At 40.2% G+C, this 21,550-nt stretch overlaps 3 protein-coding genes across 3 annotated transcripts; 2 read left to right on the top strand and 1 right to left on the bottom strand.

Annotated features, from left to right (window-relative positions):
- Positions 1 to 1,628: 1,628 nt before the first annotated feature.
- Positions 1,629 to 5,500, bottom strand: yju2 (YJU2 splicing factor homolog). The gene is made up of 8 exons (XM_085257925.1): positions 5,366 to 5,500; positions 5,000 to 5,100; positions 4,001 to 4,145; positions 3,755 to 3,889; positions 3,489 to 3,670; positions 3,167 to 3,317; positions 2,134 to 2,305; positions 1,629 to 1,952 (listed from the first exon to the last, which is right to left on the bottom strand). The coding sequence occupies exons 1-8, from the start codon at positions 5,387 to 5,389 to the stop codon at positions 1,840 to 1,842; spliced, it is 1,023 nt and encodes a 340-aa protein (XP_085114051.1). The 5' UTR covers positions 5,390 to 5,500; the 3' UTR covers positions 1,629 to 1,839.
- Positions 5,501 to 6,852: 1,352 nt separating this feature from the next.
- On the top strand, positions 6,853 to 8,160 carry LOC146552268 (cocaine- and amphetamine-regulated transcript protein-like). The gene is made up of 3 exons (XM_085257050.1): positions 6,853 to 7,184; positions 7,358 to 7,438; positions 7,645 to 8,160. Exons 1-3 carry the CDS (start codon positions 7,035 to 7,037, stop codon positions 7,750 to 7,752), a joined length of 339 nt encoding a protein of 112 aa, XP_085113176.1. The 5' UTR covers positions 6,853 to 7,034; the 3' UTR covers positions 7,753 to 8,160.
- Positions 8,161 to 8,417: 257 nt separating this feature from the next.
- Positions 8,418 to 21,183, top strand: LOC146552267 (microtubule-associated protein 1S-like). The gene is made up of 10 exons (XM_085257361.1): positions 8,418 to 8,588; positions 9,851 to 9,946; positions 11,230 to 11,312; positions 13,283 to 13,420; positions 14,137 to 14,647; positions 14,751 to 14,837; positions 15,109 to 17,600; positions 18,132 to 18,273; positions 18,400 to 18,617; positions 18,816 to 21,183. Exons 1-10 carry the CDS (start codon positions 8,426 to 8,428, stop codon positions 18,969 to 18,971), a joined length of 4,086 nt encoding a protein of 1,361 aa, XP_085113487.1. The 5' UTR covers positions 8,418 to 8,425; the 3' UTR covers positions 18,972 to 21,183.
- The last annotated feature ends 367 nt before the right edge of the window (positions 21,184 to 21,550 follow it).

Here is a 21,550-nt window from a genome sequence, read left to right as displayed (position 1 = left end):
AAGTGGTGTTTGAAGGTTCTACAGCATCTAGTAACTGGCCATGGCCTATTAAGTTCTCATTGGTAATCACAATCGACTACATCTGGTAGTTTCTCTTTGCCAGCATATAAAGGATTTATTTGACAGCACACATTGGATTGACCAATTCTCATAACAATAGAAAAGTCCAAGGAACTCAGTGAAAATAAGAAAGAAAATTACATAGAAGAGGCAAAGGTATTTCGGAACCACTTCAAAATAACTGCATATTCCAAGATTTCACTTCAAACAGCTGTACGTAATCGCCAAGGACTGGAGGAAGACCAAAATTGTCATCCTCAGATGAGAAAAAAATTGGTTAAGATGTTAGAAACAACCCAAGAAGCACCTGGGCTCATGCCTGCCATGAACTGGAAACTGTTGAAACACAGTGTCACGGTCCACAGCGAAGACAGTTTTACATATCTGTAGACGGAGAGGGTGCTGAAAGACGCAGCCACTCCAAAATCAACACCTTCAAGCTTGACTGAAATGTGACGCTGACCACATGAACAAGTCAAATGCCTTCTGGAGAAAAAAATGGATTGTCAGGCAAGAGAAAGTCTGACCGATTTGGCCACAATTACAAGAGGTATGTTTGGAGGAGCAGAGGTGAGACTTTCAAATATAAAAACACTGTAGGGTACCAAATGTAAATGATGGTGGTTCATTCTCTGGAGCTGTTTTGCTGTCAGTTGAACTAGTTCATTTCACAAAGTGCAAAGAACTAGGCCTACCTCCACATTCTTCTACTTCACCTCAACTCAAAAGCTAGACACAGTTGGGTCTAGCTTTCCCATAGGACAACAGTCCTATGGGAACGGAAAAAGCAGGCTAAAATTAAGCTTCTGGAACGGCCTTCCCAAAGTAAACCTCAGTCCCGCTGGAAATTTGTGAACTATGCTTAAAAGCGGGGTTGGTGTGAGGAAATCAACAAAATTCACTGCACTAATTCTACCAAAAACAGTGATCAAATATCTTGCCAGAAGCTTGTTGATGGCTAGCAGAAAAGTATGGCTAAGGTGCAACTTTGTTTAACAAAAATCATTAAAGATGCTGTACAATAATTCCACCCTGGAACAATTCCACAACTACTTAATTTATTCTGGGCTCTGAGTTAGACTACATTATGCATTTTGATTTTTAATAATGCTGGCTGCCTGAGGTGGAGCCAGCTTATGTATATGAAATGAAAGTTAAATCCAGTTAATCCTGTCTGCGGAGGGGGGGGGGAAACTACACAAATGAATTTGGATTACTGATTTACTGACTTATCTTGGCTTTGTGGTCAAATGTTGAAATGAGCTTCCTTTGAAGGGTGTCTGGGCTCTCCCTTTGAGGCAAGGTGGGGAGCTTGTTCATTTACAAGAGCAGAACTTCTACTGTTCCACAATGAAAGACGTCCGTTGAATTGGTTTGGAGACTAGATTAGGATGCCCCCTCCTGGACCTGGATGGCTCTTTGGTGGTGCGTTTAGGGCATGGACCTCAAGACCAAGGACAAGCTGAGAAATAACCCAATATGTTGCACATATGTTTCTCTGCTGGCTTGGAAACACCAGCATTATAATATGCTTTTAAGACACAGAGTTAAAAAAAATGCTACATACAAACAGTACAGACATTTTAATAAACATTAAAATATACAGGTGGTATAGTCACAGGACAAACAGACCCATTTTTCTGTGGATCTGACTGGATTTAAAGAACGGGGGGGGGGGGAATCCTTAAGCTGATTTATATGAGATTTCAATATCTGTACAGCATTACAAACAGGGCTTAAGCACTGTATTGTATGTCAGTCACTTGAGTCATCTTGTTCTCATTCGCTGTCATTGCTGTCACTGTCTGAATACGCTCCCAACAGGCTGAGGGATGATGACCCATTTTGTGTGGTGACGGGTTTAGAAGCGTCTGTCGTCGCTGGCTTTGAATCTGAAAAACAAGACAAACAAAGACTATCTTACAATGAAGAAAAAGCTAACTTTTGATTAAAGATGTGAACAAGTACCAACACGAAGGACATAGTTTGGTGAGAGAAAAACAAAAGTCAAGTACAAAATGCCAGAGACTTCAAATAAAAGAGGCCAAAGTGTGCAGGATAACGATGTGTTACCTGTCTGTGAGATAGGAGCAGCAGTTTCCGTTACTGAACTGGGTTTGCTCACAGTCATTACTGGTTTCTTTCGGACAATCAGTGAACCTAATGCTCCTTTACCACCCAGCGTCCCGACACTCCTCTCCCAGCTCTCCACCTTGGCCTTCTTTGCTCCTCCAGCTGAAGCTCCCTGTAGAAAGGATGAGGAAAACACAGCCCAAAGCTTTTCGGTCAGCAACACATAGAAAATTCTCATTAAGTACATTGTGATTGTGGAATTCTGTATTTAAAGACAATGAGCATTGTGAAAGTCACTGGCCTTAACTGCCACAACCTTACATATAAACCCTCTTCCAAAGAAGCTGAGAAAGTATGTAAATGAAAACAGAACATCATATTTAACATTTAAACTGAAAACCACTGTGTAGTATCACCTCGTCTTTAACAATAGTTTGTTAGCAACCAGCTGATGGACTTTTAAGAGAGGAATTTTCTCTCATTCTCGTCTGATAAGAGATTCTAGCTGCTCAGCAGTCTTTGGCATATTTTTCATTTCATGACTGTGCAGATGTTTTCCACTGATGAATGCAGGCAGCCCAGCTCAGCACCTGGACTTTTCTACTACAATGCCATGCTGTTGTAATAGATGCAGCATTGTCTTGCTGAAATATGCAAAGCTCTCCCAGAAAGACATGGTCTGGATGGAAGAATATGTTGCTCACTCGAAAACCTTTTCAGCATTATTGCTTTTCACTTTGCCTCAGTCAATTTTAAGCTAGGTTTGGGCCACAGAAGATGGCCATATTTCTGGATCACGTTCACATGTGTCATGAGAGGTCTGTGTTAGGTGACTGGGTTTATGAAAACCCAGCTCAATATATTGATCTCCAGACTCTAAACTATAAAATGAAAATCATAGTTCTTTATTCAAACTTTGAAACATTGGAGGTAAAACAGGAAAATGAAGAGGCAGTCACTGAAACCTTGAGGATTATGACTAAATAATCTTGACAGATATTTAGATATGTCACATGTGGGTGGCTATACAGACCTCTGCCTCTGTTGGTTTGTCAGCAGTGAGGATGTCTGTTGGTTTGTCTGAGCTGGACTTGTTTGACTGTTTGCTGCTGCTCTCTTCTTCTGTTTCTGAATCAGAGTCAGACTCTCTGAGTCTTTTCACGAGAGCACGATCCAACATCTCCCTGTTGAACAAAGCACAGTGTAATTTTAAATTTCCACATATACATCTAGCTATGTATTAGATATTATAGCAAAAAACATTTTCAATTAAATATGAAACATGCTTGAGATTGTTCAAAAAAAAAAAATAAAAAAAAAAAATCAGACAATTTTTCTGAGCATGCACAACTCACTTCATTTCACGCTCATCTTCCTCTTTCTCCCGTTCCCGCTCCCTCTTCTCCATCTCTCTGTACTGGTCGATCATTCCCTCAAAGTCCACCAGAGCCTGTCTCTGATTCAGCTCCTTCAACTCCTGCAGGTTCTCCAAAACCTCCATCTCTAACTTTGAATCCTTTGTGCGGTTCTCCAGCACCTGGTCGAGGATTGGGAAACCATTCATTCTGTGTTTCATGTGCCAATTTAAGTAAGAACAGAGGATGACTTTTAAAACACTAACCTTCATGGGGTTGTTCAGTTCCTCTTCTTCCCTCTCCTGCTGGATTCTCTTCTCCTCCTCCTCAATGAGTTTCTCTGCCTGGAAGTTCCGCGTTGCGCCATGCTCCATGGCGTAGTCTGTGTTCTCTGGGTCAGTCTATGACGTCATCATAAGATATAGCATTGTCAACGGGTATTTTATGCCCAATATAAGTGATATCTCTGAGATATCTCTTGCAACTTCGATGATCAGATCATTCACACTTACCTTAAATGTAATTTCAGCAAGACAGCGGGTACATTTGATGTAGAAACGAAAGATAGGCAGTCCCATGTAGGTCTCATTCTGAACGGTCTCTTTGCGTGCATTGAACTTCTTCCCCTTGTAAATGTACTCACCGCATGTTTTACACCTGCAAAGTAGAAGAAATGATGACACTGTAGTGACAGGAGTAATTTAGAGAAGCCAAAAAAAGGTCCTATAAGTGAGCAGCAACCCTGTTTTACTGCAAATAAGCCATATATCTAATGAATAGACTTACATTCATATAAACCAAACCAACCAAGATTCCTGCTTTGACAGTTAGAAATAACCTTAACACTGTACGCTTAAGTCACTAAAAAGCAGAAATATATATGTTAAGGCCATGAATAAACTAGACCTGGAAGTCTCTATTTGGAAAGAAAGCTCTAAAACAGCTCTACCTTCTCCAACAACTTGAAAAATACAATGTTTGTGTCATATAGTCATTCCAAGAGCATGATATACGCTCATTTTTTCTGAAACTGGAAAAAATGTTAAAAGATTATTATTATGTGCTGGATGAAGGTCATTTACCAGAGTTATTAAAAAGAGTAGATGTTACTTTTTTAAACACATCCCACTGTTTAAAATCCTATTTGTTAAATCTCTGAAACTGATGTGAACCGAAGCATGCAAACAGTCATGAGGTCCCAGGTTACTACAGTGGCTGTGTCTGAGTGGGTGAATGTGATCTAAAGATTGTTTTGCATGTTCATTAAAAGCCCAGAATTACCATGACAGTCATGCCTATGATGAGTGTATATGTCTGACCACAACTGTTGGTACCAGTCCATTCATAACGCTCCAGGGGGCGTTTTTGTTCGCCTTCTCGCATGTTGTTTGGTTGTGTATTCATAACAGCGTCCTTTACAACATTAGCTGCATTTGATTGTAAGAAAGTTAAACTTCAGAAGTGTAACCAGGAAACAACTTCTTAGATATACGTGGGTAAGACAAGCATACCTCATATTAAATGGAGCCATCAATCTGACCACATACTGACGATCTTTGGGGAGCTTTAGCTTCGGGATTTTGGACGGATCGAAATCCGGAGGGTAGTATTTCTGTGGATAGCAAAACACATAGGTTAGCTTACAAACTTGTAGCCATTAGACTAATAATGTCTAATTTTATTACAATATAGTCTTGATACACACTATCGTAGTAACAGTAGTTGAAAAAGCAACGCTACCTACCAGCTTTTAGTTAAATTAAACAGAAACTATAAAAAACGCCACACTTAGCTTCAATGCTAACGCCAACCTGCTCTGGTCCTATAGTATTTTAATAACAGCAGTGAAGTACCAGTTTTAGAGTTCATATACTTACATTCAATACTTTTCTTTCGGACATTTTTTACTGTTGCTGTTACCCAAACGTACAGAAAAAAAACGCTGGAAAGTCGCAACACCTCTTGTAAACTGCAAGATAAGCTTCCGGTTGCTTGTTCAATTGCTTCCCTCCTCCAAATTGCGCTCGCCCCCGCGCGGTAAAAGTGAGAAACAACAGCAACAACAAAATATTTTAACAATGGATATTGAATACATTTATTATAAAAAAAATCATTGTCAAGGGAAATACATGTATAACGACTTGAATTACTTGGATTTTTACAGTTCTCTCCTTCAAACCCCCCAAATCCCTTTATCCTTTGCTGCCATTCTACCTGAATGACTCATATAAGCTTTATATATTGAACAGGGCCCTCAGGTGCTGTCTGCTTTGTCTTTTTTTTTTCCAACATAGTGAAAGGGATCATGACCAGCATGGTAAATGGCGTAAAACGATTTGTCAGTGATATGGGGGTCAGTAATATGGTTTGGTGTGTAAACAGAAGCCTGACAGCCTCACATATTCATTCCCATTACTCTTGGGAGGGTAAGGGGAGGGTTAAGGTTATTCCTACAAAAGGAAATTGTATCTTGATTACATATTGGTCTCTGTGTTGGTCAGCCTGTCTGATTTAAACTTTGCAGAACAGCAGTGACATCAGAAGGGCAGATCGTTAAATAAGAATAAGATATGAATAAAGTTTGACTTTAAGATTAAGGACTTTTGTTTCTGCTATTATTACTATTTTTTAAAGACAAAGAATTGAATTAAAATGAGACAACACCATGTATAGATGGAAGCATTAAATTTTTAGAACTACCCTTTTAGGGTCTACTTTCTGAATGAGAGCACATTTATTAGACTTCACCAATAGCAAACTTGAAAGAAAAAAGTTAAATTACACCAAAACAGATATTTTGTTTGCACATACTGACCCTTATCATCAAGATAACTGTGGCCACGAGTGTGCTATCCCATTAGGCTAATATTGTAAATTCCTAACCTTTTCATTGGTAATCTGTAATTTATAGTGTCAAATGCAAGTCATAAAATCTCCCCAGTGGATTCCTTGTTGTGCATTTTACGCAGTAAATTGTATTTTTCAGTGAAATTATCAGGGCTTTGCAAAACACCACTTTCAAAAATTGGAAACAATTCTGTTGTTGTCTTTTTTGTTGTTTTATTATTTCGATAACTGTGCAATCAAAATGCAGATTAGCTGTTTTACTTGATTTCTCACTCTGATTCTGACACATCAATGTGACGCATCAGTGAGTCAGATATGTGATTAACCAAAAAGGCCACAGAAACAGGTGGAAAAAAATGTGATTTGTTGGGAATTCAATGGGATCAGTTAACTGAAATTGATTGGAAGACTGGGATAAAAAGTTTTAGATAAAGGAGTTTAATTACTCTTTGGTCTCACATCGACGTTTGGCTTTCATCTTCTCTTATCGCTTCCTGTTAAAGATGCAAAGGTGCCGAGCAGTGTCATCCATGTCAAAGTTTCCATGAATATTTCAAAGACTGGCTGATGTCAGCAGCACTTGCAAAGAGCCTATAAAGACAGTTTCTGTGGACAAAAGACATCCATCCTCAACACTCCAAAGAAGCGTTTGTCTACTGGAAAAGAGCTCCACCCGCTGAAGAGAAGGACTCCTCCTTTATGTGTCTGAACACAATGGTCAGTGCGCGGACTCTCCTCCTCGCGGTCACCTGCTGCTACGCCTACCTGTACCTCGTTCGCGCAGAGGACGCCTCACTGGAGACGCGCTCACTGGATTTCACCCTGAAAACTCAACAAGAGAAAGACTTGGTGAGAGCTTTTGTTGGGGATGTGGGTTAAGTCGATTTAATTTGTATAAAGAAGGATGTTGATTTTTTTTCTGTATTTAGGGTATTTAAATTATTTGAACAACAATTTTCTTAAAAACAAAGTCCATAGTAAACGTTTTTTGATAATATGACTTTTTATCCCCCCCTGTGCAGATTGACGCATTGCAAGAAGTTCTGGAGAAGCTGAGGAGCAAAGAGATGCCCTTGGAGAAAAAGCATGGATGGTTACCTTCGGTAAGCAGACAAATGAGAAATAAAACAGCACGAAACCTGTTAGATTTCATTTTCTTATTTAAGATTCTCTGAATTTACAACAGTCAGAAAAAAATGAGGATTTTTAGACGTTTGTTTTTATCTAATCAAGATTTTTAAATTCTATAAATCGCAAAAAATTTACAATGTTTTGTCTACAGTGTACTAATTTTATGTTACCCTTTCAGTGTGACGCAGGGGAGCCGTGCGCCGTGCGTAAAGGCGCGCGTATTGGCACGCTGTGTAGCTGTCCACGGGGGACTACTTGTAACTTCTATGTTCTGAAATGTTTGTGATGAGGGAAAAAAAAGATAACAGAAGTACAAGAAATAACGAAAGAGTTCAGGGCTGATAAAAAAAGATGAATGTGAGAAATGACAGGAAGGTCTGCTTCTACTGTTCAATACATTTGTGATAGAAAATAAAATGCTGTAGAATGTGACTTTTTTTTTGCCTTTATAAACATTGACTGTTATGAATAAGAGTTTTTGTGAGTCTGTCGTTTTAATTTTTATTTCTCTCGTCCGTGTTAATTATTGTGTCACATCATTGTGTTAATCATTGCGGCATCTTGTGGAAGACTTTTTTTGGTCATAATATTTTACTATATTTATTTCTTTTCCCCTGATTGTTGGAAATACCGCACAGTTAGTTTATAAATAGATTTGTAAGATGAAAATACCAATAAATGAACTTGAATTCAAGGGTCTGTAGAGTGTTACTGCTGCACCTTTGCGGTAATAATATTGCATGGGATATTATAAAATATACATGGAAGTAATTTACAATGGGATCGGCGATTAATAAAAATAGATATTGATCCCTTTGCCACGTGTGATCAATAATTCAGCCTCTTCCTGCCCATTCACTGATGCGCGGCTGAATTCCAGCACAGCAGCTGTCATCCCTGTAATAAAAGGCGCTGTCAGGCTTTTTCAATGACATCACATAGAAGCGCAATTTTCCAACATGGCGTCCAGCCGGGTGCTGGAGAGGGAGGTCCAGGAGGAGCCGAAGCGCGCCGCTACCGCAAACCTCGACTTTTGCCTCCATAAATACTCCCTGCTCATCATAATCGGACGGACCGCTCGCCTCAGGCAGACGGAACACATCAGCAGGGAGATAGAGCGAGGTAGGTTTATTTCAGCCCGCGTCCAATAGCTGCTGTATGCCATTTTGCTTTTTCCTATACAATTGTATTACAAAAAAAAACAGCTTCCTGCAAGTTCTTCTTGCCCAAATCATCACTTGCGGTGATATACTGAGCACACTGCAGTTTTTTTTATGCAATTTTCCCCCACCGTACTGACCGAGGATGCGTCATCTGGCGACACTCCACCATCAGCATCACCCCCTCATCCCTCCGGACACATTATAATTAAAAGCTGTCTGGAGTGGGTGCTTTGCCTTTCGCCTCAGTTTTAGTTTTTAGTTATGTAAGGACAAGCTTTGAGGGAAATGTTGCGCCGGGGATTTTCAGTCCACACACAGCCACTTGTAAGCGATGTCCCATTAACCTTTGTGCATTTATGCACAGCTGTAATTGTGGATGCTGCAGCCCTGACAGTGCGTACTCATAACGATCCATTACAGTCTATGTTTTATTGCTTTGCTGTTTTGCAGCTGTAGACATTTTATGGAAGCCAGCATGTGTAGCAGACAGTTCATGTAAAACAGGATAGATAGGGAAATTGAAGAGAAACCACGAGGACAGACACAGATAGAAAAACAGACTGACTCATATTCCTGCACTGTAGCTAACTGGGCCAATTAACATTTCATTACACTCTGGTGAAAGCTATGTACTTCAAAAATGTCATCAACTTTTCATGAACTGAACAAACAGCCCAGTTTTTTGAATGTACATCTGTAGCTAAAGATTATTTCTTCATCGGTTAATCATAAAAATAATAATTTAACAACTGTTTGTCCTACAGATTGGGAAAATCATCTGCTATAGTGTCCTCCAGTTTTTCAGTCTTCATCATGTGTCTTTAGCAGTCTAAAAGCCAACCACATTCAGCTGACTGTCACGTGTTTCAAAGAAAAACCTCAAATTCTCCTCACTTGTCAGCTAAAAACAGAAAATACATTTACATGTACAATATAAGATGGTACATTCTGTATTTAATGTGTATAATTAGCTGAAAGTAAATGCTACAGACTCTTTATCGTGTTTATATGACAGATTGCAAGATACAATGATACTCGTTGTACTATGTTAAAAAGAGAGAGCAGATTTGGTTGAATGCATTAAATATTGAAATAAAATATACTATGGGATAGCTACGATTATAACAGCCAGTTTTAATATTTTGCGAATACTTGGACATGTGTAGGCTTTTATCACATTGCACCATGTGACAGTATAGCCTCTAACTTTCTTGCTGTCAGGTATTCGGTCATGGGATGTGGACTTAAAATCCTGTAACCTGAACCTCTACCTCCAAGAATTCCTCTCCCATCACACGGCATCTTTCAAGAGTGCAGGTAAGATTTAAGTCATCTTTCTTGCCAAACTCTTTGGCCCTACTGGGGAAACTCCCATTGCCATGGCAATATTTCAGCTCAGCCAATCTGGGGTCACTAAGGAAGGAAGGAAGGAAAGTGGACAAGCAGCCAGACAGGGCGATTGTTGAGCATGGGTGGGCCCACGACACAGAAAACAATAGAAACCTGCAGCCAAGTTTTGCCACCTCTCGTTCTCTCTGTATGGTTGGCAATTAAGGACAGCTGAGCACAGGAAAAAAGACAGACAAAAAGAATTAAACAGTTGTGTCACAGCTGATCCGTGTAAAGTGAAGTGATGAAAATGGTCAAGAGCAGACATTTGTCTATCCAGAGAGGTTGCCTGCACTGTAGTATAGCTTCCATAATAAGATCGACTACAGAAATGAATAGTGTGAGGCATGCATTTATTTAATTTCTTGTCCAAAAGTTAGACAACAATCAATAGCACTCACTTGCATTCAGTGTCAAAACTATGTATCTTGCTATAATACTAATAATACTAACAATCCTGCCTCCTGAGCCCTCACATTTACCAGAGTGGTGAATCAGCATGTTGAGGTTTTACATTAACCACCAGTGGAGACTCCAGGAAGTCACTGCTCCCAGCCTTCACATGCTATGTGATATGTGATGCTATTTTCTAATTTTTACATGTGTTACAGAAATATTAGTCATTTTCCCATTTCCAGTCTTTATGCTAAGCTAAGTTAGCCAGATGGTGTTTGTAGTTTCATTTTTTAGTGTACAGAAACAGAGATATATGTCTAATTATTGTCAAGGAAAGGAAAAGACATATTCTCCCAGAATTTTAAATGTTTGGTTGAATTATGCAAAATGTCATGTAGGGAAAATAGCCCTTTCTGTTTCCCTTTGTGTAAAAAGACTGAGAAACATTTGTTCATATTTGGGTCATGAAATTCCAGTCGGCTAAGTACGCCTCTGTATTCTTAGCTGTTCACCCAGTCCAGCCTCTCAGACTGGATGTCCTTCTCAGATTGAGGAAACTTGGCATCTCTTCCTCAGACAATCCTTCTGACTCAGCTGTTCCACTTTTCTTACTTTCTCTTTTTCACCCAGTGAGTCAATCACCCGTCCGATTAGCCCAGTTCACTTTCTCCTCTTTGAGCTCTTCTCCTATTTGCTTCCAGTCTGTCACTCAATGCTCGGACCTGTCGGCTTATCTCCCTCTTGTTTGCATCCCTGTGGCTGTCTGTTTGTCCTTCTCTTTATATCTCTTCTTATTTTTCTCTCTGCCTCTTCAGGGCATAAGTGTCTACGTCACTGTACCAGAGTGTTGGACACTCAGGTGGTGATCAGTCCATCTCAGGACCAGGTTCATTCAGAGGTGAGGGGATAAATCCTCGGGTGGCAGCTGACAAAATGATGCTGTGTTAAAATGATTCAGTTATTCAGAAATAAGTTGAATATAATAATTTCCCAAATGTATGAATTGTTGTTTTATTGCCATCACTATGTTTAAGCAGGTGCAACAGGAATTTATACATGTACATTATTTTCATTAGGCTGTAGATGCCTTGAATAACTATGCAAAATTACAACATTATTATCTCAAATACTTCCACACTATAACTGGGCTACTGTATGTAGTATAATATGTATAATAGGCAACATCTCAAAGCAAGGTGCAATATACCAAAACACTCACCCTCTTCCCCCAAACTTTAAACACTATTCCCCTGTTTTTACGTGGGATCCAGATTTGTTGAGCTTTCTGTGAAAAACGCTAACCTCGTATGTCACCTCGTGTTCATATCAAAAGCACCGGCATGCTCTAAAACACAATTAACTCAAATCATCACTGCCAGAATCCAATTAGCACACAATTTGTCATGTGGAAGCACAGACAGTCCAACACGTTTGCACACCAGTCAGTAGATAAAAGGGCCATGTGGCAGTTCACTGGTTTTGGAACATTTCCCCGGCTGTCTGGCCGTGGCTGTTATTGACTATTTCTGGCCTAACACAGACCAGAGAGGGGATGTTGGGGCTCAATCAATTACATTTTCTTCCATGCACAAAAGTTTGCCTCTCCATCATATTGAGAAATACCTGGCTATTATGATAATATACTGCATTTCTGAAAATCTGTTGAATATTTTTTGCGGTGCATTTACGTTTTGCTCTAAATTTCAAACTGACCGAAGTCATAGCTGCACACTGATGAAGACCATTGTGCAGTTATGCATGTGCCTTCAGAGGAACCTAACCTAATATAACAGCTCTGTCATATCGGGGCACAGACATGTTACCTTTGTTATGTTTTTGCACGATTGTGACCTAAACGCAAGACTCCAAAAATAAAAATAACCATGTAGTAGATTGTGCATAAAGTTAAAAAAAGTACAAAGAATTCAAAGTGGCAACAAATTCAAATCCAAGATTTCAATTCACAACATTGCGCTGCATTTAGATGATCAGTGATAAACACTATCAGCGTTTTAAATGTGGTGGCTGATTGGTCTATACTCAATATACACATTTTTTTGCATGGTAAAAATGAGGCCTGTAGCTACTCATTTACTTTGTTATGGAGTAATCCTGGAATGTAATCACAAAACAGCTAAACAAGGGTGTGACATCTTTGTGACATGTGTGACATTTGATGTACAGAGCTGTGCAAATGTCTTGAGAGACCCTTCATTTCTTTATAATTTGCTTCCAAGGAACCAAACTGTCTTATAGTTTAAAAAAAAAAGTAGTCTTGAGCAATAGTTCTCCAGGATTTCTGAAGCTCTTATACAGTTTGTCTTTTTGACATTGACATTGCCTTTTCACTCATTTTTGGTCCATCCTTGTACCTGAGCATTTCAGAAGATCTTTTTAAGCTATTTAATGCTGATTTATGAATCATTCAAGCATAAAACAACATCTAATTCAAGACATGAACCGGTTTGGTGTAAATACATAACAGACAATATAGAATAGAGCCTATTTTAAATTGTATCTTCAGGCACTTCATTACTAGCAGTCTGTTATAAAACACAACATTTGTTCCAATTTCTTTAGTCAAACCTACAAATAATACCAAAGTTAAGACAACTTGATATTCATAAAATACTGGTTTTTGGTTTTTTTTTTGCACTAACCAGGTGATTTGAATTTCTTTCAAGATACTTGCAGAACATTTCTTAAAGAAATTACAAGAAAGCCTGCCTAAGAGTATTTCATGCATTTTCACAGTACTGTTTACTATTCTTTGATTTTTCTCCATCTATATTTTTACATTTATCTTCACTGCTTTTCTGTTGACTTTCGATTAGGCCTGATTTTTTTCCATTTCTGTTCCCTGGTCAGGTGTTTGCGTTCCTGTCCAGAGAATCGGCTCATAAGCTGCTGATCTTGGCTGGCCTGAGTGAGGAGGAAAGCGGAGACGTGCTTTTTAACAGAGGACTGTTTTCACCATACCAACTGAAACAAATCTTAACAGAACAGGTATACACCTAACCACAAAGTTGCAATTATAATTCTGAATGCACAAACTTGCCACACCTTGAAGCCCAAATGACCGGAACACTGCATATAGACAATATCAGAATATGTTAAGAGTACATGCTTAAAAACAAGCATCATGTTTTCAAGCACACACAGAGGTTTTAAAATTATACATGTAACAATAGTACAGTTTTAAAGTAAACCTTTATTACCACCTACAAATCCAGGCTTAATTCAGAGCAGTGACTAATGATTATCTTCTCATATTACTGATCATTCTTTCAGTTTCAGGGTCAGAAAATTGTTAAGAGTTCCTGGACTGTGGTCTTGAAAAATGATCTTTTAATAAATAGTGCAAAACTCTTAAAATTTGCAGTGAAGGGTAAACATCAAGTTCTCACAACAGTGAAGTTTGACCTAACATCCAAATGATGCTTTAAAAACGGGGCTGTAATGTATTATTGAGGATGATCCTGATATTGAGAGTTTATAAAGATCCCAACCAGTATTTAGTATCTTCTCATTTTTTATAAAAATCATAATCACATAATATGATCAGCATTTAAAATGACCATTCCATAAATTTGCCTGTTTAATAAATGTGAGGCGCTATCCACTGACATGACTAAGATATAGCTTTGAGCGACTTTACTGTAAATTGTGAAGGATAAAATTAAAAATTGTATATATAATGCTGGGAACTTGTCTCTCTTCAGTCTTTTGACCAGGAGAGCTCTGCCTCCTCACTTCCACCCAGCAGGATCCATCTGACCCTCAGTTGTCCCAACATTGGCCAGTGGAGAAAGACTCTTGTGGAAAACCAGCCCCTGCAAGGTCCTTTCAGTCTCTGCATCAATCCCCCAGAGGTGCTGCCTGCGATGGAAGCTCTGGGGAAATTCACGTCACTCATCTCTTGCACCATTTGTCCTTCTTCCCCCTTTGACTTGCTGCCGCCTCCTACCACTGTGGGTTTCCTCAAGCTGTCCCGCCCCTGCTGTTACGTATTCCCTGCTGGCCGTGGTGATTGTGCCTTCTTTGCCGTTAACGGGTTTACGGTGCTGGTGGACGGAGGCTCGGACTCTCAGGCCTGCTTCTGGAAGCTGGTCCGCCACCTCGACAGAGTTGATGCTGTTTTGTTGACGCATGTCGGGACAGAGAACCTCCCTGGTGTCGTCTCCTTCCTGGAGAGGAAGGTGGCTGAGCAGGAGCTGAGAACTGACGTCATAGGTAGCATAACAGGGGATAATGAGTAAATTATGCTCTCTTTATTTGTTTCATTTTCTGAAATAACACATTGTGGCTCTCTTTCTTTCTTTATACTGCTCCACAGAGGACTCGTGTAAGAAGCTCATCTCTCCAGAGCTTGGGGTTGTGTTCTTTAATGCCCCCAGCAGGTTGCAGGTGGAACAACAGCCCTGTGAGTGCTGCAATAAAACAACAATAGAGTAAAAATTGAAAAAATAACCAAACTGTTAATATCAGCTATCAATCATTTTTCTGATAAATGCATTTATATTAATATCATTTGTTCATTTATTTACTTTCTGTTTTGTTTTGCACTGAGCAATCAGTGTAATGTTCAAGCACCAACAACATCTACTTGTGCATGTTATCTCATGACATTTTTAACTGCTAAAAACAATGATATGACTGATTGGTTATACAAGTTATCATTATTCTCCTGTCAGGTGTGGACAATGTACTGAAGAGCACCCAGCAGGCTGCTCTAACCCTACAGCTGTTAAAGAATTTAGACATCAGACCGCAACCAATGTTTCGACCGCAAGGAGTCCCCTTTGAGCCCTTAACCCTTTTCCAAAAGATGGGAGTGGGACAGCTGGATTTATACATACTAAACCCAGGCAAAAACAACCAGGAATACCAGACATTCATGCAAAATTGGCCCGATGGAGTATCATCAGCACCTAAATCCCAAACTCTCCCTCTCACCGCCCTCACCTCTGTGTGTGCTCTGCTTGTGTGGCATCCAGCGTGTCCTCAAGAGAAGGTGGTCAGGGTGCTTTTCCCTGGCATTACCCCACAGGCAAAGCTGCTGCAGGGGCTGGAAAAGCTAAAGGGGCTGGCCTTTCTCCAGAAACCCACAGTGACAATGGGAGACTTAGAGAAACTAGGAGAAGAGAAAAAGACCAAGAGGACAGAGAGCCAGGACAGTGTCAAGTCACAAGGAAAGGAGGGAACACACAAACAAAGGAAAGAGCGTGGAGATGGTAAGGATGTGTCTTCAAAGGAAAAAGGAAAAGCATTAAATGGAACTGGCATGATGGAGACTGATAAAACCAAAATAAAAGAGACAGGCATAAAGGATAAAGCAGCAGAGAAGAATACTTCCAAAAAAGGAGGAGGAAAGGATGGGAAAAAAGAGGAGAAGACTGACAACAAAGAAGGGAGCATAGCTAGAAAGAACAGTCAGAGCAAGAAGGATGGTGTTCCCTCCAAATTAAAGAACGAAAATAAAATGAAGCTCAAAAAAGAAGCAAAGAATGACTCTAAAATAGGAGAGAAGAAAGCAAAAAAGCTACCAGGAAAGGAAGCAAATGATAGCAAGAAGCTGCATGTCAACAGTGCACTGCCAAATAATGACTCAGCCAAATCTGACACTAGAGCTGTGCCAGAAATCCTTGATCCAGAGTGCACTGTTACTGAGCAGGAAAATAAAAAAATGGACCCCGAGGAAAATCCCTGTGGCTCCAAAATGTCTACCCCTGAAGATATGACAGCTGATTTTCTTAAGCTGAGGGAGGAAATCGAACGAGAAGAGGCACAGGTGGAAACGGTAGATAAGCAGAAAAGCAGTGATCCAGAAAATGAAAAGAGCCTAGGAGGCCTGAGCCAAGAAGACACTTGTAATGAAACAGCTGACAGATCAGTAGAAAAAGCAGCAGGTAGTGGAGGGAGTGGTGATAATGGAGTGCAACATATGCCTGGAAGTGGTGAGAGAGCTGATACAGACTTGCAGAAAAGCCTTGTAGACCAGCCTGGAAATGCTACAAAACCTGCAAAGGTTGTAGGATTTCCATCTCCTTTGAACAAGGCACCAAAGAATGAGCGTACAGTCCAGTTAGACTTAACTCCAACTGAGTACACGCTTCTTGATGGGGCTTTGAAATATAGTCCACCCTCGCGATCCTCTCCAGAGAACCAGGCTCCTGTCAGCCCCGACGAGGAGACCGTAGAACCAGCGTCCCCCGACTCACGGCCCAACAGCGCAGGCCACACTCCTTACTGTTTGTCCCCAGACGATGTTTGGTGCAACAGGTCTGCTCTTAGCCGGCTACAAGCCCAGGGTAGCCTAGATTCTGCTGATGTTAACCAGCCAAATGGGTCATCCAGGCAAAGTGAGGGGCAGCTATGCCATCCTAAAAGCACTCCAGAGAACCCCACACATCCCAGAGAGAAGCATTTAAGTTTTCTTCCTTTGGGGACACTTAAGGAAGTTTCTTCAGACCCGTCTCCCTCTGTTGCCACCACCACTACACACTCCATGCCAGCAGAGGTGAGCTCACCTCAGTCCACAGAGGTAGATGAATCATTGTCCATGTCCTTTGAGCAGGGACCAACCACTGGGAGCCAGAGAGAGGGCGATGACAGCGTTTATCACTCTCACTCCAATGGCAGCCACTATGCAGGAATGTCCTTACAAATGAAGAAGCCTCTCAAATCTTTAGGTCAGAGTTCAGAGGCAGCACGACCTTTGGCTCCCAGCACACTTCATTTCGAGGCTTCAGGTCATGATGTAGACCTGTGTTTGGTTTCTCCCTGTGAGTTTAAACATTTTAAACAGCCCGACTCCGGCTCAGGCACCAGCGAGGCCTCCAGAGGAGCCTTTACTCCGCATCATCACGGCAACAACAATAACAACACCAAGGACACGTCACCCAGTGACTCAAACGCCCCTGTCTGCACTGAGGACTGCCCGTCCACCACTGCTGACGGAGCTCTGGACTCGGATGAGGATGAGTCATGTAGCGAGCCTTCTAATTCTCCACAAAACATCCTAACCCATCAGGCTCTGCCGCCAGACCCTCTTCCAGCACCTCTCAGGGACAGTCCACCTCTGCCTCCACATCCTGACGCCTCCATGCCAGTTCCCCAGTTTGACTCAGATGTTCATGGCAAGAGAGCAAAAGCCACGGGCATGCGAGGAAAAAAACTTGCAGGGGTGAGTTTGTCTCGTGAGCAGAAACACATGCCTGTGTTAAGATCATGTATGAGCTTTATTGTGGCTTCAGGTGGATTGTGGTATTTCTAAGCTGAAGACAGGTTGAATTATTTTGTTGTGTTGTCACACAAAGAGGTCCGAGTAATTACTGAATTTATCTCGTCTGCTAGATTGAAGGCAAAATATGTGATTTATGAAAATATATGAAAGATTAATTATACTATCAGCGCAACTGGTTTTGGCCACAGGTTAAAGCCTGTGTCTTTATTTTATAAGAGTAAAAATGATTATTATATGAATGGCTGCTTCAACATATCTGACATTTTGATATGATACAAAATGTTTTCTGTTACTTCATAAAACCCATCAAAATACTCAAAGTGGACCTTTTGACTCATGTTATTTTTATTTGTAAAGCGTAACCTAATTATTACTTTAAAAATTTGGGCCATAAAATTGTCTAAATCATAATCTATTTAAACAAAATCTACCACTGAACTTTGTATTACATTTGATCTTTTTTGTGATCAGGTCATTGAGGCCTCCCAAAAATCAGGCTCAGGGAAAAGCAGGACAGGGAGCCAAAGTGGAGTCACAAAAGGAAGCGTCTCTTTAGCTCGTACCCCCTCCACCAGCACTCGATCAGCACCAGCAAAATCCTCGTCCAGTCCAGGTATGAGCTGTGAAGTGGGATTTTTTCTCTTGCCGTGCGTAATTTAAGGGCAACTTCAACATTTAAGTGTTGTGTCTCGGTATGAGCGCTATTAGGCTGTAATTTCTCCTCTCCTTTCGGCCACAGGCTCTAAGGCTACCTCTGCTGGGGAAGTCAGTGTGTATGTGGACCTGGCTTATACCCCCTCTGGAGCCTCCTCTCCCACAGTGAGTGTGGACTTCTTCAAGTGTGTTCGCTCTTCTTGCTACATCATCAGCGGTGACAGCCCGGAGCGGGAGGAACTAATGAGGCAAACCCTGGATGCTCTGCTGGATGGAAAGATATCATGGCCAGACTCTATGCAGGTAGAAACATTATACAGTAGATTATTATGTAAGTGTTTTTTCCCCCAAAATGAGAAAATGTAAAATGCAATCACAGAGATCATTTCCATGAAAATTGGGCTGTTACTGAATCCCAAACCACACTCTGTAGATCCCTCCAAATGCTAAAATCATCAGCTATTACTGAATGGCTAAAGGCGGCCTTTTGTATTTCTCCAGGTAACAGTGATCCCTACCTTCGAATCGGTGTCGATGCAGGAGTGGTACCAGCAGACCTTGGACAAACAGCGTGAACTAGGAATCACTGTCCTGGGATCTAACAGCACCGTTGCCATGCAGGATGAAACTTTCCCCGCCTGCAAAATAGAGTTCTGAGACAAACTAGGATCTGCAGCCTGGAGGATGGAAGGTGGACCTGGGCTAAATTAAACTGTGACATTAAGGTAGAGAGCTTGAGGACTGATGGAGTGACAGAATAGGAAGTTAGAAACAAATATTACGGAAAAAAGTGCAACTCTTTCTGCACGTTCACGACTGAGTAGATAACGATATGAGGCTTTTGCCTCACTCTTCCTGGTATAACACTTCCTTTAGGGTGTTGTTGCACCGAGGGGCCCTTAGATCTCTTCCCTCCGGGGGTAATGCATGACTTCACTGACCCATGACCCTATGCAAAACAGGAGAGGAGGTCATACTGGCTGCAAGAGAAGCATGTCAGCCTGCATAAATGTAGATTTACATGAAAGCTGATGCTGTAGATTACTGAAAATAATGTACACGGGGTCAATGGCACTTTGTGTAGGCTTGCACTGAAACGTGATCGTAGTTTGTGCTGTGTACCTGGGCCCGTTTTGCTGCTTTTAGCATTAACAGCTTTCTAACAACATTTATCCATATTACATGCAACTGGTGAAAGTGTGCAAACTATTAATTATGAAAGCCGTGCATTTGTTTATTTTTCTTTTAATTAGACTTATTTGATCATTCATTTCTCAATGAGAGTCCAACAACAAATATTCATATTGAGTGGTAAAGCATTTTGTTCTGAGCACTGTAAGTACATGTGATGTTTGCTGCGCTTGTGTTTTAACTGCTTTAAAAAAGTATTACGCCACATTGGTGGCAGTGTCAACTGTGCTGAGCAAACAGACTCTCAGAAATACTGAAAATGACAATTACTGACTCTGAGATTACTGAAAATGAGTGTGCAAATCTGCCAGAAGGGATTAGAGTACCAGATTAAATTTAACAGCATTACAGCAATCGTGATATTAATATTAGTCCTGCAATTGTAATCAGTTAAAATGCTTATGATCATAAGCGTGTGAGGCTCAGACTTGTTAATATGTATTTGGATTGTGGATATGATCACACGGTCTGTTGTAGAGAGGCTTGCCAGAGTGTAAATAAGAATTACTTAACAATCAGATTGTATTTAAACAGTGAAGACATCCCAAAGGTGGAAAGCACCCAACCCCCCACTCCATCCTAATACTGAACAGTTTTAATAAAGTAGACTACAGTACACAGGGCACTTTGTTTAATATAGTGACAAAATTCTTTTCATTTAAAATTTTTATTTCTTGTTCATTTTGAAAATAGTTTTAAAAAAGCCAAAACAAAACAAAGGGAAAATAAAGAACATATTCAATGCATATCTAGATTATAATTATTATAACTGAGACATTAAATCCAATCTGGCTACACAGAAATGCGCAATTTATCACTTTTGAAGGTAAATATTTAAATGCAGCTCTACCCTCAAGGAAATTGTTCTTGAAAAAAAAAATTCTTAACTAATTAAATCAATTGCACAGACGTTACAAAAGGCCAAAGAAATTGCAAGGGAAGTGCAAAGTACAAGGAAATGTGTCCAAAGTACCGTCAGTGCAGTCTCTCAATAGTAAGTGTTGATTTTTTATTGCGTCTGCACATCATAAAAACTGGTGTAGTCACAGTGACAGGTCCTTCTTTTACTTGAGCCCAGACTAGATATCCACGAATCCATGGAGGGATGTGTAAGAAATCATCAGTGCTCTCTGTTCCTGTCACATGAATGTGCATGTGGAATGCAGAGTTTGATTAATACCAAAGCAAATGATCACAAAGACACAACAACCCATTTTGCTTTTTAAATCCACGTTTTTTTTTTCAATTGTTTAAAGACGCTATAAAAACTAGTCATAAGTTCTTATTATACTTGAGAAAAAAATGATTTTTTCTCGTCACTCATCCCAATAATGTTACAATGATGTCCAGTGCTAATTTATAACAACTCATGACTGCCTTTTTTCTGCAAAATGGCACCAGTTTGAGGTTTTAAACGATTGACTACTTGAACCTGCAAGTGAATTGTAACTATGTGTATGTGTCCTGCATGTATAAAAAATATACTGTATGTTGTTGTTCATTCATGATATTCATGAAGCAAGAGAGCAAAGCACTGTGGGAGACAGGGCAGAGCAAGGTGTTGTGAGCAATGGGAAAGTGTCACTTTGTAATTGTCTGTAAGAACATACAATAACAATGTCAAATGTGTGGGTTGTAGGGCAGTGAGCAATGTATGAATAAAGAATGTGCATCACCATTCAAAGGTCTGCTGAGAGTTGCCCTGTGGATGTTGAATCAAATTATCATAATCTTACAACACAATAGAACAAATTACCCACTTTTGCTTATTGTAGCTACATTTTAATTAATTTTATATTTCTGGAAATGCTTTGGATGGTGTTACATACTTAGGATTATAAAATTTTGATTAAAAGAGACAAAGAACTGTAATTTAGCATACTGCATAACACAAGATCAACCAAAGTATCTTATTACATAGTAACAACCCCTGGATTAAGTCAGTAAATGTACGGTGTGGTCACTTTTCGTATAGGAGAAGTCTGTTTCTTATTTCTGCTGATTTTGCTATATGTTGCCATAAAAGTCAGTGAGTTTAAAAATGA

The sequence above is a fragment of the Mchenga conophoros genome, linkage group LG19 (genome assembly GCF_057382185.1).
Source record: "Mchenga conophoros isolate Kocher_MC1m ecotype Shallow Benthic linkage group LG19, M_conophoros_male_GT1.1, whole genome shotgun sequence".
NCBI lineage: Eukaryota > Metazoa > Chordata > Actinopteri > Cichliformes > Cichlidae > Mchenga > Mchenga conophoros.
Note: the sequence above shows the minus strand (reverse complement) of the source record. Positions and strands in the feature narration are given on the sequence as shown.